This window comes from Phocoena sinus, chromosome 20, assembly GCF_008692025.1.
Source record: "Phocoena sinus isolate mPhoSin1 chromosome 20, mPhoSin1.pri, whole genome shotgun sequence".
In the NCBI taxonomy this organism is placed as follows: domain Eukaryota; kingdom Metazoa; phylum Chordata; class Mammalia; order Artiodactyla; family Phocoenidae; genus Phocoena; species Phocoena sinus.
Window position 1 is genome coordinate 42427249 of NC_045782.1, and position 16105 is coordinate 42443353.

At 55.4% G+C, this 16105-nt stretch overlaps 1 protein-coding gene across 2 annotated transcripts in view; it reads left to right on the forward strand.

Moving 5' to 3' along the window:
- Positions 1-16105, forward strand: part of CRHR1 (corticotropin releasing hormone receptor 1) — a 52000-nt gene that overhangs the window by 24893 nt on the left and 11002 nt on the right. For both annotated transcript variants that reach the window (XM_032617686.1, XM_032617687.1), the window contains exons 3-4: positions 8299-8418; positions 13032-13117. In XM_032617686.1, the coding sequence (XP_032473577.1) occupies positions 8299-8418; positions 13032-13117 (206 nt within the window). The remainder of the gene's footprint in view (positions 1-8298; positions 8419-13031; positions 13118-16105) is intronic.

Here is a 16105-nt window from a genome sequence, read left to right on the forward strand (position 1 = left end):
GCTGCCCAGGGAAGGTGGAGAGGTGCACCTGAGGGTCTTTGGGAGGCTTGTTCTTTGGTGATTCATTTTCCTCTGCAGGTCTCTCTCCTTGATTCAATCCAACTCATTAACTGAGCACCTACTGTGCGCCAGGCCTCATGTTCCCTGGGAGAACAAAGAGGAGCTCACAGTCTGGTACGGGAGTCAAGTGCACAAACACACGTGCTATGAGGTGCAAGGCCTGCGCTGTTGGGGAAATGGCCACCACGTGCTAGCAGGGGAGCAGGGGGTTTCTGAACCTGGGCCTGCGGGGAGAGGAGGCTTCCACAGTCCCAGGCAGCTGCCCCCCTGGCCTGCTGTTCCCTCAGTAGGGTGGGGGTGGGGGGGCGAGAGAAGGAGCACCAGACCTGGAGCACCGACTGGGTTCCCATGCTCATAGTGGTGCTCAGTCTTGTCCTGTGTGCCCTGGGCCCCCCACTGACAGCCACAGGGATGAGTGCGCCTTTGACTCCCTTGAGCCTCACTTTGCAGTTACAGAGTAGGGTGGGAGGGCTGACACCTGCCTCAAGGATCTGTTAGGATTAAATGCACTATGTTTAATGGCAATATTTCACAAACTGTAGAGTGCCATACCACTACTGAGTATTATTTATTATTGTTGGGAAGAGCAGGCTTTTAAAGTGCTTACTGTGTAGCTGGAATGAGGGGCAGGCCCTTGCCATGAATCGCTCACTACAATGGAGGTGGCAGGGAGGTTAGACTGGGGTGGTGTGAATTCAGGAAGCCTTCCTGAAGGGAGAGGTTTCGAGGTGAGTCTCTGAGAGACTCTGCGCAGGGACTGGCAGAGAAGAGCCAATGCTCTGAGCTGAAGCTAGAGTTGACTGAGGACTAGCAGGTGGGTTTGGTGGAAGAACAGGGGAGGGGTCGGGAGGGGAGAGCAATAGGCCTGGGGAGGTCCTGGGAGCCCAGAGCATCTGCCTGCAAAGTTGGCTAAGCTGGGCCGTGAGGAACAGAAAGTTCTTGAGCAAGAGTCTGGAGAAAGACCGGGAGGGAAGAGACCTGCTCGGAGGCCTGGCCTGAGGAGAAGCGCCCCCTGATCCAGCCCCTTGCGCGGCAGCCGGGTCAGTCTCCACTGACTCGCTTTCTGTGCTCCTGTGTAGTGACAACCCTGAGCCCACGAAGGTGTCACCTGTCCTTGGAGGCAGCAGGCGTGACGAATGTCGTTCATTTCCCGATGATTTGCACTCTGTGCCCCTACCCCCAGCCCAGCGCAGCCTGCCTGGCTTCAGGGCACACAGTCCATCAATCCCTCCACGGCAGCCTCTGAAAATGGGCTATTTGTCTTCCAACGCTAAGACCTACCCAGACTGATGGGCACTGGTGGAGACAGATGGTGAGGGTGGGGTGGAGGGACCGAGACAGATGGATGGGCGTCTGGCTGGGGTGGCGGGCACTGAGCTGGGGCCTTTGGGGGGCCTCTCACATGCCAGGAGCAGGGAGAAGGTGGGTCCCCAGGGCGGAGGCTCCATCATGTGGCAGATCACAGACGACAACTCATAAAATCATGGCATGAATATGACGATGCCAGAAAGTAATAGAATTATTGACCCATGACATCAGAGATAAATGGAATCATAGCACTGACAAGGACCCAGGGTCATCTCCTGTCTTAAGGTCATGAATGATAATAATAATGTAATAACTAATAATAACAACTAATGTTTACTTAGTGCCTATTGTATGTTAGACACCATTCTAAGTGCTTTAATCTCATTCAGTCATCAAACAGTACTGTTAGGAATTTTATTTTATTTCATTTTTTTTTTGCGGTACGCAGGCCTCTCACTGTTGCCGCCTCTCCCGTTGTGGAGCACAGGCTCCGGACGCACAGGCTCAGCGGCCATGGCTCACGGGCCCAGCTGCTCCGCGGCATGTGGGATCTTCCCAGACCGGGGCACGAACCCGTGTCCCCTGCATCGGCAGGTGGACTCTCAACCACTGCGCCACCAGGGAAGCCCAGGAATTATTTTTATCATCATCTTACAGAAGAGAAACGTACAGCTCAGAGACGTTACGTAATTTGCTCAAGTACACACGGTTACTAAGCAGTAGCCCCAAGATTTGAATCGAATGGCCTGATTCTGGAGTTTCCCGCCACCATGTATGTGGTCACCTGGAAAGTCGCGGTACCCAGGGCCCACTATGGTCAGTCCTCCAGGGGTGCAGAGACGCCCCTGCAGTTTCCCGTACCTATACTGGGTTTACACACAGCTCCCAGTATTCCCCAGAACCTACTATGTGCCTGACACCGTACTAGGTGCATAACTGAAGAGCCCATAGACCCACAGGACCAGAGGCTCCCACCCACTTGTCCTGATGAATCACACACCCTACAAAGGCATCTTTCTATTCTGCCCAGCCAAGGAGAAGACAGTCCAATGACAAAGTGGCTGAGCAAAGAGCAGGACTGTCTGCCTGGCCTCTCTATGCCAGGTGACACAGGCAGAGCCCCTGCCCGTTCATCCCAGCAACACCTTCCTGAAATGAGCAAGCGTGTGTGTTTCAGAGACTGCCCTTGGGCCACTTGGCTGCCCCTCTGGGCAGCCTTGGCTGAGTCTTCCTCCTGGGCTTAAACCAAACAGGGGGATGGGCTTCCCAGCTGCAGGGCTGCTGCCACGTGCCCACCTACCCTAGTTCATTCAGAAGCCCCTGATGGGAGACCCGACATAACTGGGGACAGGAGCCAGGTTCCAACCTTTCTTGGAAGTTATCTGCTCTGGAAAGATCTGCTGAGTACATATGGCCCTGAGCCTGATGGGAAGCGAACTATATAATCTGTTTGGGGGAAGAAACCACCTTCAAAGGGTGGTGGCCACCCTCAAAGGGTTCTTTTCTGTTCATTAAAGCAGTTCCCCCCAGGACTCTGACTCGGCAGGTGTTTTTCAGAGGCAGGTGGGAGCCCTTCCTACTGTTCCTCTCTCCTCTTCCCTCCATTCGAAGGCATCTGGGGCGGGCTGACCACAGTGCTCCCATGAACACCTGGAGTGTCGGCCCCCATGCATCTGCTTTGCGCATGTGTGGGGAAGGAGGAAGATACAGGACCAGTTTTATGGGTTACTTTTGGCTGCACCCACCCCAGCCCCAGAAGAAACGCTGTAGGGATCTAGCTGCCCCATGAGTGAGGGGGTGAGCCACCAAGTGACAGGAATGTTAATACCTCAGACACACTGAGCACACACCTGCCTGAGGGCCTTTGTAGCTGCTGTTCCCTCCAGAATCCTCTTCCCCCAGGTAGGCATACAGTTACCTCTCTCACTTCCATTGGGTCTCTGCCTAAATATTAGGACCAAATTAAAATAGCACTCCTGGGCTTCCCTGGTGGCGCAGTGGTTGGGAGTCCGCCTGCTGATGCAGGGGACACGGGTTCGTGCCCCGGTCTGGGAAGATCCCACATGCTGTGGAGCGGCTGGGCCCGTGAGCCATGGCCGCTGAGCCTGCGCATCCGGAGCCTGTGCTCCACAACAGGAGAGGCCACAACAGTGAGAGGCCCGCGTACCACACACAAAAAAAATAGCACGCTTGTCAGTCTTTATCTCCTTACCTTGCTTGTTTTTTCTCCATAGCATCTCTCACTGGTTAACAGGTACGTCTGTCTGTCTGCACACACAACCCCAACCCCATAGACTGACATGACAGCAGGGCATTTTTTTTAATACAGCAGGTTCCTATTAGTTATCTATTTTAGACATATTAGTGTATATATGTCAATCCCAATCTCCCAATTCATCCCACCACCACCACCCCGCTTCCCCCCTTGGTGTCCGTACGTTTGATCTCTACATCTGTGTCCCTGTTTCTGACAGCAGGGCATTTATTTTATCCATTACTGTATCCTCAGCTCCTAAAACATTTTTTAGGTAGTCAGTAAAACTTGTTGAATAAAGAGCAAAGTCTTTATTTCTCCCCACCTATTACTTCACTGACCAGGAGGGGATCCTGGTGACCGGTCTGCATGGGGAGGAGTTGGGTCCTAATAGTAACTCGGGCTTCGTGCTGCTGGCTGGTGAATCTACCCGGCTATTTGCAAGGCTGGTTTACTCTGGTCCAAACTGCTCCTCAGCCCAGAGCTATGCTACCCAAGGGGGAACATATCCCCCAGGAGAGCAGGAGAGACTGCACATTTGTATCAGTGGGACCTGGAGAATCACAGTCCAACAGCCCTGACCTCTAGGTCCTTATAGCCTCCATGCTGAGTGACACCAGGACTTCCTTTCCTTCCTTCTCCCCTTCCCAACTAGGAAATCCAGTCCCTCCCCACCCACAGCACCTCTGAAATTATTTTTCTCTGTACCTTGTTCTCCTGGCTTTCTGTCTGCTTCTCCCTGTTTTATTCTCAGTGTCTTTTGTCTTCTGTTTCCTCTCTCTCCCCCTCCCTCCTTCTCCCCTTGTCCCCTCCCTGCTTTCCTTCTCCTCAAAGAGTGATGGAGTGAATTGAATGGGTGGCATGAATTTCATCAAGTGCCCTTCACATTGCCTGGTACAGAGTAGTGTTCAACAAAGGTCGTTTCCCCCGGCCCCCCAAATCCCGTACACCCTTCCTTTCCTCCTCTTTTCCCTCCCTACCTCTCTCTTGTCCGTCTACTCCCTAAAACCTAGAGGCCAATTCCGCTGAGAACTTTCTAGCCTGTATTTGCGCGTCGTAGCCCGGTCGCCGCTCCTGATTGGCCCCGTGCCTCAGGCCGCACCCCTGCTTGGCTCTTCTCTCCCTCGGACCCCGCCCACCCAGTCTCTGGAGCCCAGGCCAGCGCGCGGGGGCCTTTTCTTTCGGAGGGAGGGGCAGCGTTGTCCCCTGGCCGCTTGCATTTAGTTTCTCTTCTCCATTCTTACAGCCTCTCTCTCCCTTTCTTCCCGTCTCGCACCAAGACTTTCATTCCCTCCAGGATTTTCTGGGCTCTTCATGTAAAGGTCATGTCTGATGCAGTGTTCCCCCCACCATCTCCACGCAGCCTTCTGTGAGCGTCGAGGGACGGGAGGAAGGGAGAGAGGGAGGCACTACCGGAGGAACCCAGGACACAGAGACCCGTGCACCCAAATGCTGAGAAGGCCAGTTGCCCAGACTGCGGACCGCTGTGGTGCAGTGGGAAGAGCCCTGGGCAGGCGTCAAAACCCAATTCTGCCTCTTAGTGTCTATGCGACTAAGGATAAGCAATTTTCTCGGCCTCAGTTTTCCTATCTGTAAAACAGGGAGGATTAGCACCCACATTGGCAGATGGTGTGAGACCCGTAGTAGGTGGTATGGAGTCCTAATCTGTACCACGGACTAGAGGCAGAAAGCTCTACCCTGCCCATTCCCACCTGCATATCCCCGACCAGCCGTGGGTGGGGGCAGGCCTCTGAGCATTGGCCGGTACCTGGTCCTTGAGACCAGGAGGGCCATTGGCTCAGCAGCCGGTCCCTGCCTTGGCTGTGGCCTGGTCTTGGCTGTGGTTGGTGCCCAGTCCTGCCCTGCCCTCTGTTCTTTTCCGAAAGGACTCTGGGGAACTTTCCAGGGCAGGGGAGAGAGCGCAGTGAGGGAGGGCAGATGCTACACTGAGAGTGGGCCTTAGGCAAGTTCCAGGTACCACTTGTGACATTCCATTTAATCTCCCAGTGCCTAGCTCAGGAGATAATGTGAATGAGTGAGTGAATGAACAACCTGCTGAGGAAGGTTATGAAGTCAGATGGTATATGTAAAGCACCTGGCAGGTGCCTGGCGCACAGTCAGCCCTCAGTAAATACTTCCCCCTTTCCCTGCTGCCTCTTTGACTGTTCTCCTCCCTTTATTGGCAAGCAATGTGCTGTAATAGAAAGAACACTCGATGTAGAGTCCCAAACACCTGGTTATGAGTCTTAGTTCTTTCACTCATTGACTCACGACCCTGGGCAAGTCACTTACTTCCCTGGGCCTCAGTTTCCTCATCTGTAAAAAGGGAATAATGAATCTGTAAATTAAAAACAAAAAAAAAAAGGGAATAATGACATTGCAGGGTGAATGAGGAGGAAACAAAATACATGAACAAGGCCTTTGGAGAGGCAGAGCGTGGTCCGTAATACTATCCCTCCCTCCTCACGGCCACATGCCTCCGTTTCTCCCCTCCTCCAGGCCCAGCACGACCGGCATGACCCATGGCAGATTAAAATCTCAACCTGATTTCCTCACTCCCCTACCCCCATCACCTCTCTGTGATGTCATTCGCGGAGGCTCCACTGTGGCACAGCACCAGGGCTTGGCCCACCCCTGCTGCCTAGCTGGCCGTCTCCTCGTGTCCATTAAGCCCCAATCCAGATTTCTTTCTCTTTCAATTAAACCACTTAGCCTCGAAGCCTTTGGCCCTTGAGCCCAGATTTGCACACACATCCTATGAATAGCTTTGATTAGAAAGAAAAACCAGAATTTGGTACAAGTGTTGCTCAGCACTGCCCTGCATCCAGCAAGTAAGGGATGCCAGTCTAACCCAGTGCTGTTTCCTGAGAGACTAGGCACAGGCTAAGCTGGGGGGGAGATGGCAGGTGCGCCCCAGCCAGGGCTTGGCAGCTGCTGATGCCCTGGACTGAAGATGCCACCCCTTCATTGGCTCATGGCTCTCCCTGGCTTGTCTGTACACTCTATGGCCAGTCTCAGGTTATTAACCTCTCCCATCGTGATGGACACACTGGGTCTCCACAGTACTGGTGTGCCAGCCTTGAGAGGAGAGGGGCATGGAAAGGCAGAGAAAGAAGGGGCAGCATCAGGAGGGATGCCAGGACTGTCCTCAGCCCAGCCCCCACCCATTGGAGACCAAAAACCCCCCACCTTCCCGGAAGTGTTACTGTGGCTTCAGCTCTGCTCCAACACACACACACACACACACGCGCGCGCGCGCGCGCACACACACACTCCACTCCAAAAAGCTCTTAATTAAGGGCAAACATTTGGAAGGGGATTTTGACATCCTCTCTCTAGTCCAGTTGTTTACATCCTTTTCTGAGTCACAGACCCCTTTGAGAATCTAATGAAAGCCATGGTGCCTTTCCCAACTGCATGTATAGGACAAATTTTTCATTTAATGTCAAAGTCTCTGTGAACCCTTAAAGCTTCCAGTGGGCTGAGATTAAGAATTTCTGATCAGATCCAACTACTTCATTATCGATAAAACACTAAGGCTCAGAGAAGGCAAGAGACTTGCCTACAATCACACAGCAAATTAGTAGCAGAGCCCAGTCTGAAGCCAGGGTTCCAGATTACTGATTCCTTTCCACTCCCCCACGTGGTGTCTCCCTCCCTTTTTTCTCCATGGTCCCCTTCTCAGTCAGTCCTCTACCAGGTCCCAGCACAGACCAGAGCACGAATGTTCGGTAAAAGTGGTTATCAGGTGAGCTGGAAGGTGGGCCAACTTCCTTTAGCTGGTTCCTCCCTGCAGGTCCAGAGCAGATGTGGTTTGGTTCTAGAGACATGTGAGGGAACTGGGTCAGGGGTTGGCTGGGTCTCTTCCGAGCCGTTCTAGGCTGTGAATTCTTTTTTTTTTTTTAAATATTAAATGTGGGTTTTTTTCTTTTTCTTATTTATTTATTTATTATTATTTTGGCTGTGTTGGGTCTTCATTGCTGCACGCAGGCTTTCTCTAGTTGCGGCGAGTGGGGGCTACTCTTTGTTTCAGTGTGTGGGCTACTCTTTGTTTCAGTGCGTGGGCTTCTCATTGTGGTGGCTTCTCTTGCTGCGGAGCACGGGCTCTAGGCGTGCAGGCTTCAGCAGGTGCGGCACTCAGGCCCTAGAGCACGCGGGCTTCAGTAGTTGTGGCATGCAGGCTCAGTAGTTGTGGCGCATGGGCTTAGTTGCTTCACGGCATGTGGGATCTTCCCGGACCAGGGATTGAACTCATGTCCCCTGCATTGGCAGGCGAATTCTTAACCACTGCACCACCAGGAAAGTCCCAGGCTGTGAATTCTAAGAGCTGTGGTCCAGGTACAGGGCCAAGAGAAGTGTCCTCAGGCTACAGAGCAGGGGACCTGGAGCACGTCCAGCCTTCCTCTAAATGCCAGCCAGGATCTCAACTTTTAACACCACCTCCAGCCATCTGTTTCTCCTCTGCTCTGGAACCCACATTGTCTCCCTAGTGCCATAGCATCAAATCCAGATTCCTTTCCCTGGTGTCTCCTACACAGAAAAGGAGCTCGTCTCTGCACTGGGGTCATTGCTCCTGTCCTGTCCCCAGATGGCTTGTGAATGTGGCCCAGTGGGGAGGGGGGTGGGACACTGCAGTGGGGATGTTGCCCTGCCTCACCGGCCGTCTCTGCCCCCAGGACTGCAGTGCAATGCATCCGTGGACCTCATTGGCACCTGCTGGCCCCAGAGCCCCGCAGGGCAGCTGGTGGTTCGACCCTGCCCTGCCTATTTCTACGGTGTCCGCTACAACACCACAAGTAAGGGAGCCCGTGGAGGGCAGACCATCTCCTGGGAGGTGGGACAGGATGGGGAGAGCTTGGGACTTGTTGGAGGTGGGGAAAATAATAATGACAATGATAATAATAATAATGCCATTCATGGGTACAACCGCCATTGACCAGTGGCCGGCTCTGTGCTCTGCTGGGTATTCTGCTCATTACTACTGATGCTCACGGTACCCTGGAAGATGCTACATGTGACTATGTTATATAACTAAGGCCTCCGAGGCTCAGAGAGGTTAGGGAAGTTGCCCAAGGTCAGCAGCTGGTAAGAGGTGAAGCTGGAATTTGCATCCGGGTCTGTCTGACACTTTCTTCTGCAGTTGACAAGCTGGGTTAACGTTGGCATGAGCCATGAGGTAGGGCAGAAATCATCAGAAAGCCCTAACTTTGCTCAGAGAGGATATCAGGGCTATCCTGGGCCCTCCAGCCACAAGATGGGGGGACTCAGAGTTTTAGATCCGTAGGCAGGGGCCTTGTCCTTGCACGTAGGCCCACAGGTGGGGTGGGGGTGGGAGACGACTGCCCCGGGCAGGGTTTGTTCAGATACTTGATCCCCATGTAAACACCCTGCTCCCCTGGGGCCCTGAGCCTCCACCTCCAGGCTTTGCGGCTTCTTGCTATGCCACCTGTCACCCTCAGAATTAATTTGCTCTCCCTTGTCAATGCCTCACAGCCCCTGCTTATCAAGAGAGCAACAGCTGCAGGCCAGGGGCCCTGAGCTGTCTGAGGGGAGGGTGGGGGGTTCCTTGGGTGGGCCCTTGGGGTCTGGTGGGCCTGAGCTCAGAGCCCCACCAAGAGGTGACAGAGGGTGACCACAGACACCAATTGTGACCTTTAACACAATTTTCCTCTCTTATGGCCCTCTGGCCCCTCATCTGAGGATGGAGAAGGCTCGATGACATGGCTTCTTACTCTGTCCAGCTCAGAACTCCCAAGTTCCTTCTCTTGCCCCTCTCTTTTTTTTTAACCAGCTGGATTAATGGGGTTCGGGTTGGGGGCCACAGCCAAGGAGGGGTGGGAGGGCCCTGGGGAGGTGTTGGGACTGGGCGGGAGGCTGGAAGAGCCAGACCATGCAGCTTCATGTGTCTGCAACCGCACCCTGGACCCCAGGAGGAGAAGAAAGCCTGGAGGAGGTGTGGGGAGAATGCAAGTAGGAGGGAGGGCAGAAGGACCTAAAGGAGAGTTTGTGTATCCTGCCAGCCTCTAACTTGGGCCCATCGTAGTTGGAAATGCAGGCAAAGAGGCTAAAAATGCCCAAGGTCACAGGCTTGGAGGCAGCGCCGGAACTGGGGAGCCAGAGCCCTCCGGCTGTTCCCCTCACCCGGCTGGGTGCCCTGCCCTGGAGCTCCCCGGAGAAAGGCAGCGTTAGGGCTGGTGCTTGCTGGGGCACGGGAGGGCTGCTTCCAGGAGGAACCCCCCCAAGTCCCCTTACCAGAGCACCAGGTCCTGGCAATTCCACCTCCAAAGTGAGTCTCATGTCTGACCCTCCCTGCCCTCCATCCCCAGTGCCACTGCCCCGGTACAGGGTACCCCAATCTCCAACCCTAGTTTCTCATCTGACCCTGTCACACCCTTGCTTGGAGTCAGCCCTTCTGTGGGTCCCCATTGCCCCCACGGTCAAGTCCACCCACTAGCTACAGTCCTGCCTACCTTTGCAGCCGGTCCTGGCCACTCCCCATGAACTACCCCCACTCGCGTCCCCAAAGGTGTCTTGACGTGCCCCGAATAAACCTTTAGTGCCTGGGCACATATAACTCAACTGGGCAGCCCTGCCGTAAGTAGAAGCCAGGAGTCTTGGGTTCTAGTCCCAGCTCCACCTGTACCCTGGTTAAGGAACCCTCTGCACTGGCTCTCCCCGGGCCTCAGTTTCTCCACCTTCAGGATGGGTGGTGGGAGGTTTGGGTGAGGTGCTCTCTCGGCTCCCTTGCGCTCCCCTCTGTGATCCCAGGAGAGGAGATGGAAGAGGTGATGGTCGCTTGACGTGGGGGCAGGGCTGGAAGACTGCCCTTTCCAGGTGCCCCCAGTGCCAGAATGATGAGGAACACCCGTGTAACCAGTAGCGACTGGGAACCCAGAATTGTACCTAATCGTTAGGTGCTATTTAATTCATTTACCGACGAGGTGCTGCCAGGGCCTCTAGGCCTTCCCCTTAATGGCCTCCTTCCCACTGCATCTGATCTTCAAAGGAATGGGAAGCATTTCCCAAAATATCCATTTTCCCATGACTCTCCAGGAGGACTGCTCAGCTCAGCAGTTAAAGACAAGGAAGTCACCTCCTCCCTGGCAACGACTCGCGGCTTGTTGGGCCTGTTTTCTTGCAGGATCGCCTCCTGTAAGCCTGCTCCCTCTATGACCCGGCCTGGGAAGGACTCCAGGCTCCTGCCCCACCTGTGGGATTCAAAGGGGAGCTTAAGCCAAGGGGATGCCTCCCGGAATCCCCGCCAGTGCCCCCTATGATAGCGACAAGCGACATGTTCTGAATCTTAGGTAAGGTTATAGAAATATAGCTCCAAGACAATAATGGTAAGAATAACAGCTCACACCACATGCCAGGTAGAGCTCCAAGCACCCTGTACATGTCAGCTAAAAGTGCCCCTCAACCATTGAGGTAGGAACCCTTGTTAGGACCATTTCTGTCTTGCAGATAAGGAAGCTGAGAAGTCGTGGGACTCATCCAGGTTCACACACAAAGCTAGTGGCAGCTGGTGGCAGGATTCGAACCCAGGCTGTCTGGGTGGAGAGCTCGGAACACTACAGTATACTGCCTCTCTTAAGACAGCAGCTCCCACCCCTGCCCTCATGCCCCTTCGCACCAGATCTCTGACCCCAAGTCCCTTTCTTTGAAGACACTTTGGAGCAGCCTCAGTCCCAGGCACTTTCCGTCCATGGCAGACACACTGGTTTCCCCTGCTTCCGTGCCTCCCCCCAGGCGTCCCCGAAACCCCAGCCACTGAGCCCTCAGCCCTCTGGTAGCTTTTTCCTCATTCAGCAGTAAGGAGGGAATGGGCAGCATCTTCAGCTCTGCCCAAGCGCTCAACTCTGCCGAGACTCAGGTCCACTGGCAGGGAAGCTGAGCAGAGCTTTAAAATCCATTTAGCCTCATTTCCCCACTGGTGTGCTGTGCGAGAACAGCCTCTCGGCAGAAGGGCCGAGGGGCAGCGTTAGAGAGGAGGTCTTAGCCCGGCAGCCCTGGAGGCCAGGCTGGGGCTGCCTCTCCTGGGGAGGGAGCCGCAAACCCACCTCCCACCCCATCCTCTCCCCCCTGTGTGGTGCTGCCAGCAGAGAGGCAGGTCCCAGGCTGGACAGCCTCTTGGGGATCAGCTGGTCCAGCCCTTCCTCTTACACCTTAGGAGAGGGTCCTGAGAGGCCAGCTGGCCGATGGCACTCACGCAGTGGGGGCCCCCGTTCTGCCTCTCTCGTGGCGCTCTGCCACTGCTGGGACTGGGACTCAAGCAGCTTCCGCAACCTCCTTCGGCCCTGCTGGGGGGTGATGTGAGGTGAAGGTCAGTGTGAGCCATGGAAAGGCTGCAGCAGGCGAGGGGCTCCGGTGGAAATGGCTCAAGGCTCTTCCAGCCAGTGCTTCCTGGTGTCAGGACCAGAATTTACTCAGGGAAACATATTTAGAGCTACCGATGCCTGAGAGGGGTACAGGGTGGAGCAGGGTGACCTCCGCCAGCAAAGAAGAAAAGACTCCAGATTTGAATCTCCCTTGGACCCCACCCTACTGGGTTTCAGGGCCCTGGTGTCCCTGGGGGGCGAGCAGGAAGGAGGGTGTCCCAGAGCCCTGAAGCCAGGCCTCAGTTCAGACCACAGGCAACTCCCAATCTCCTTAGAAGGTGACACGTTCTGGCTTCCAGGCTGATGACTGCTTGGACCCCCCCACCCCTTCCCGGGCCACATTCCTGCCTTTTTTTCCTAAGTGCCATGTGCCAGTCTGGGAGCCAGTTGGAGCGGATCCTAATTACGAAATAATTGCTACACGAGACCCACTCCCATGACATCCCCCAGCACATCTCCCATCTCCTGCCACCTGTCATTTTCTGTCCCGAGAGACCTCCACCATGGATGCTCCCACTACGTGACCCTCCAACATAAGGCCTGCCGTAGGGAAATGCCACCCTGGGGACCTTCCCTAACAGCTGCCCTGTGATCCCCACCCCCGTGAGACACTGCTACCATGTGAGACCCCAAAATGGGAGATTTCTCAGAAGGGTGCCCACCGTGTAATCTGCCCCACATAAGGGCTTGCAAGGAAGCAGGAAACGGCCCAGTGAGCTGGTCAGGCCTCTGCCCGTGGGCCAGTCCTGTGGGCATGATTGTGCCAGCCTGGGTGGGCAGAGCCATGGCCCCGTGGGCACGCATTGGGATCACCGCTGTACCTCTGTGGGGGGCCAGTGGGCAGAAAGAGGCAGGAAGGTGGAAGTAGTAAGAAAGCCCCTCCCCCCAGCTTCACCCCAGAGCCCCCCAGCAAGCCGGCTCCTGTGCTGGCCCAGAAGGACGGTTAGATGGACAGTCGAATGGATGGACAGGTGCTCATTTACTCTTTGGGAGAGGAGCCACGGGTCACTTTGACTCTCTTCTTTTTCCAGACAACGGCTACCGGGAGTGCCTGGCCAATGGCACCTGGGCCGCCCGCGTGAACTACTCGGAATGCCAGGAGATCCTTAGCGAGGAGGTGAGGCTCCGAGCCAGCTACCCTGTTGAGGGCTGGGCCTGGGCCCCCAGCACGGCTCTGCGCCTGCTACCAGCCAGTCAGATGGGAGAGCCAGAGGCTGGTGTCTCTGCCCTGCAGAGAGAAGCCAACTGGGGAGCCAGAACTAGGCCAGCCCGTGAGTGGGCATCCTCAAGGGAGGGTGAGGCCAGAGGGCAGCGGGCAGGCTCTGACGGCGAGTTGAGTCTCCCTCCCTCCCTCCCTCCTTCCTAGCTCACTGGGACCGGTTCTCATCCGTTGTCCACCCCACCCACTGGAGTGACACATCCAGGTCCAGGCAGGGTCCTGCGTTCGAATTCGGGATGTGGGTGGGAGGAGCCATGGAGCTGGAAAAAGCCCTTGAAGAGCCTTTCAAATATTTAAATGTTTTTGAGAAAGACGTTGCTTAGACGCAATACAAAATTCAACAGGTACAAATGGGAAAACAAAATAATCTCCCTCCCAGCCCTGTCCCAGCCACTGGGCTCCCACACCAGAGGTCACCATTTTGCCAGTCTCTTAGGAGTTCTTCCAGAGACAGTCTCTGCATAGGCAAGCAATTATGTATATATATTCTTTTTTGTTTTTCACCCAAACGTTGCATATTATACACTTCGTTCAACACCTTGCTTTTTTCATATAATCATCCGTCTTGGCGATGGTTCCGTATTAGTACGTAAAGAGCATCTTCATTATTTTTTTTTACATTTGCATAATATTGTACAGATGTTCCATAGCTTAGTTAACCAATCTTTATTCTCATCTTTGCTTATGACAAGCAGTGCCGCAATGAATAATCTTTTAAGGGTGATGTTTGGCAGACGCACGGGCATATCTGTCGTTCTGTGTTGCTGCTACCTCCGTCCCCCCTGTCTCCTCCCCTACACCTCCACCCACCCCTTTGGTGGGTGCTGAGGAAGGTGGGGGTCATGGAGAGGGAAGAAGGAGTGAGCAGAAAGGAAAGGGCAGATGGGAGATGCCCCCAGTTGTCCAAGGGCCCCAGGCTGCTGGGGCGTGGGAGAGAGGGGCTGGTCTAGGCAGTTCCAAGAATTCCAGTGCCTAAAAGATCTAAACTGGAAGGGACCTTGGAGACCCTCCATCCCATCTTGATCTGCTTGGGGATCAGAATCGTCCCGAGCACTTGTTCAAATACAGGACTACACCCAACATCCGATAAATCAAACTCTCCAAGGGCAGCCTGGGAATCTGTATTTTTAACAAGTGCAGGGGGGAGTGTGGGGGAGGGGTGATGGGGGAAAAGTGAGAAACTCTGATCTAGGGTAACCCATTCACCTTACAGCGAGGGAGACTGAGGCCCAGAAAGGGGGAGTGACTCACACAAGGTAACACAGCCAGCGTGAGTCAGAGCCTGGCCCCCGGGGCTTTGGAGGTGGCTCCCTCTGCCCAGAACCAGGTACTTGTGCAGTGAGGTTGATGGTGGGAGAACAGCTTTCCCCACCTAGCACTCCGCCCATCCCCCCCCCCACCCCACGCATGCCTTGGTTAGCCGCTCCCCCAGGCTGCCTGGCCTCACATCACTGAGATACTGGGGCTCTGCTGTCTCCTTGTAGAAGTTGCAAAGGTAGGGCAGTGCTTAGCCCAAAAGAATGACACGCTCTTTAGTAGTTCTGCTTGGGCAGACAAAACAGTTACTTGGGATGCAGGGCGAGAGGCTTCCTGGCATCTAATGTCACACAGGCCAGGCCATATGGTCCACCCCAGGCCCGGTGGGTTGGCCCAGCTCCCCAGTGATCTTGACCTGAGCAAAGATAGCCCCCAGGTTGCTAAGTATCTACATGGTGAGGCAACCCCAGAAGTCCAGGGCTGGGGAGGAAGGCATCCACCTGGACTGGGGGAGGGAAGTAAGGTTCCCATGTTGGGAAACGTAGTCGAACCGGAGGAGATGGGCTCGGGTGGGCAACTCCTTACCTAGCACACAGCGGAGTGGGGAACTCCTTACCTAGCACACAGTAGAGGAGGCAGGAGGATGGGAAAGGCGGGTCAGTGTTGTCTGCGGCTCTTAGGACCGCAGTTCACGCCCGGAGAGGGACGGTGTCGGGGAGCACAGCTAAGGCAAGAAGCCTGCAGCCCCTCCGTCGCACCCCACCCTGCGCTTTGATCGTCCTGCTGGGTCTGCAGGGCCTGAGGTTGACCGTGTGTCTCCAAGTGGAGGTCAGATCGCCAGCCTCCTGCCTTAGGACGGACATCCCTCCCCCACCCCAGAGAAGCGGGCATCTGTCCCCTTCTTGGACATGACCAAGCTGGAGACGTCACAGCTGCCTTCAATCTCCCTCCCTGCATTGGAGCCTCCTGAATGTCAGAGGACATTCACAGGCCCCCAAATCTCTCCTGCTCTAATTTAAGCCCCTTCCTTCTAGTTGGCTGACGGGGGACACTCAGCAGCCCCCCTTGCCCCCAACACCCTTCACAGAATCAGGGGCAGAGGCCCTTCTCCACTCTGCAGCTCCCACCCCTTCTGCCTGGACTGGGGTCTCTCCCTCTCTCCACCAGCGGGTTGGGGGGAGAAGGCGGATTAGGGGGCACCAGCTTCTCATCAGGCCCCTCTTAGGCAGTGTAACGGGAACAGCACCGGCTTTGGAGGGGTTTGGATTCTGGTCCCAACACATGTGCTGTGTGACCCTGGGCAGGTAGCTCAGCCTCACTAAGTCTCAGCTTCCTCGTCTGTAAAAGGCCGGAGAGCAGTTCAGTCTGCCTCTTGGGGGAGGGAGGGCGGTGTCCGCCTGCGCCTTGGCCTGTAGAGGGCGCTCCATCTATCCGCCACACCTCGGCCTCATCACCTGAGCTCAGGGGAGGCTGTTGTGTTCACCAGGGAGGGGGGATGGTTGGGAGGGGTCACCAACCATCGGTCACCCCCGATGGGGTCACGGGCACCCCCGTTCGTCTAGTTGCAGGGCTCACCCCCACCTGGGATGCCCCGCCCACCCTTTCCGCGGCAGCCCCCGCTGGCCACTT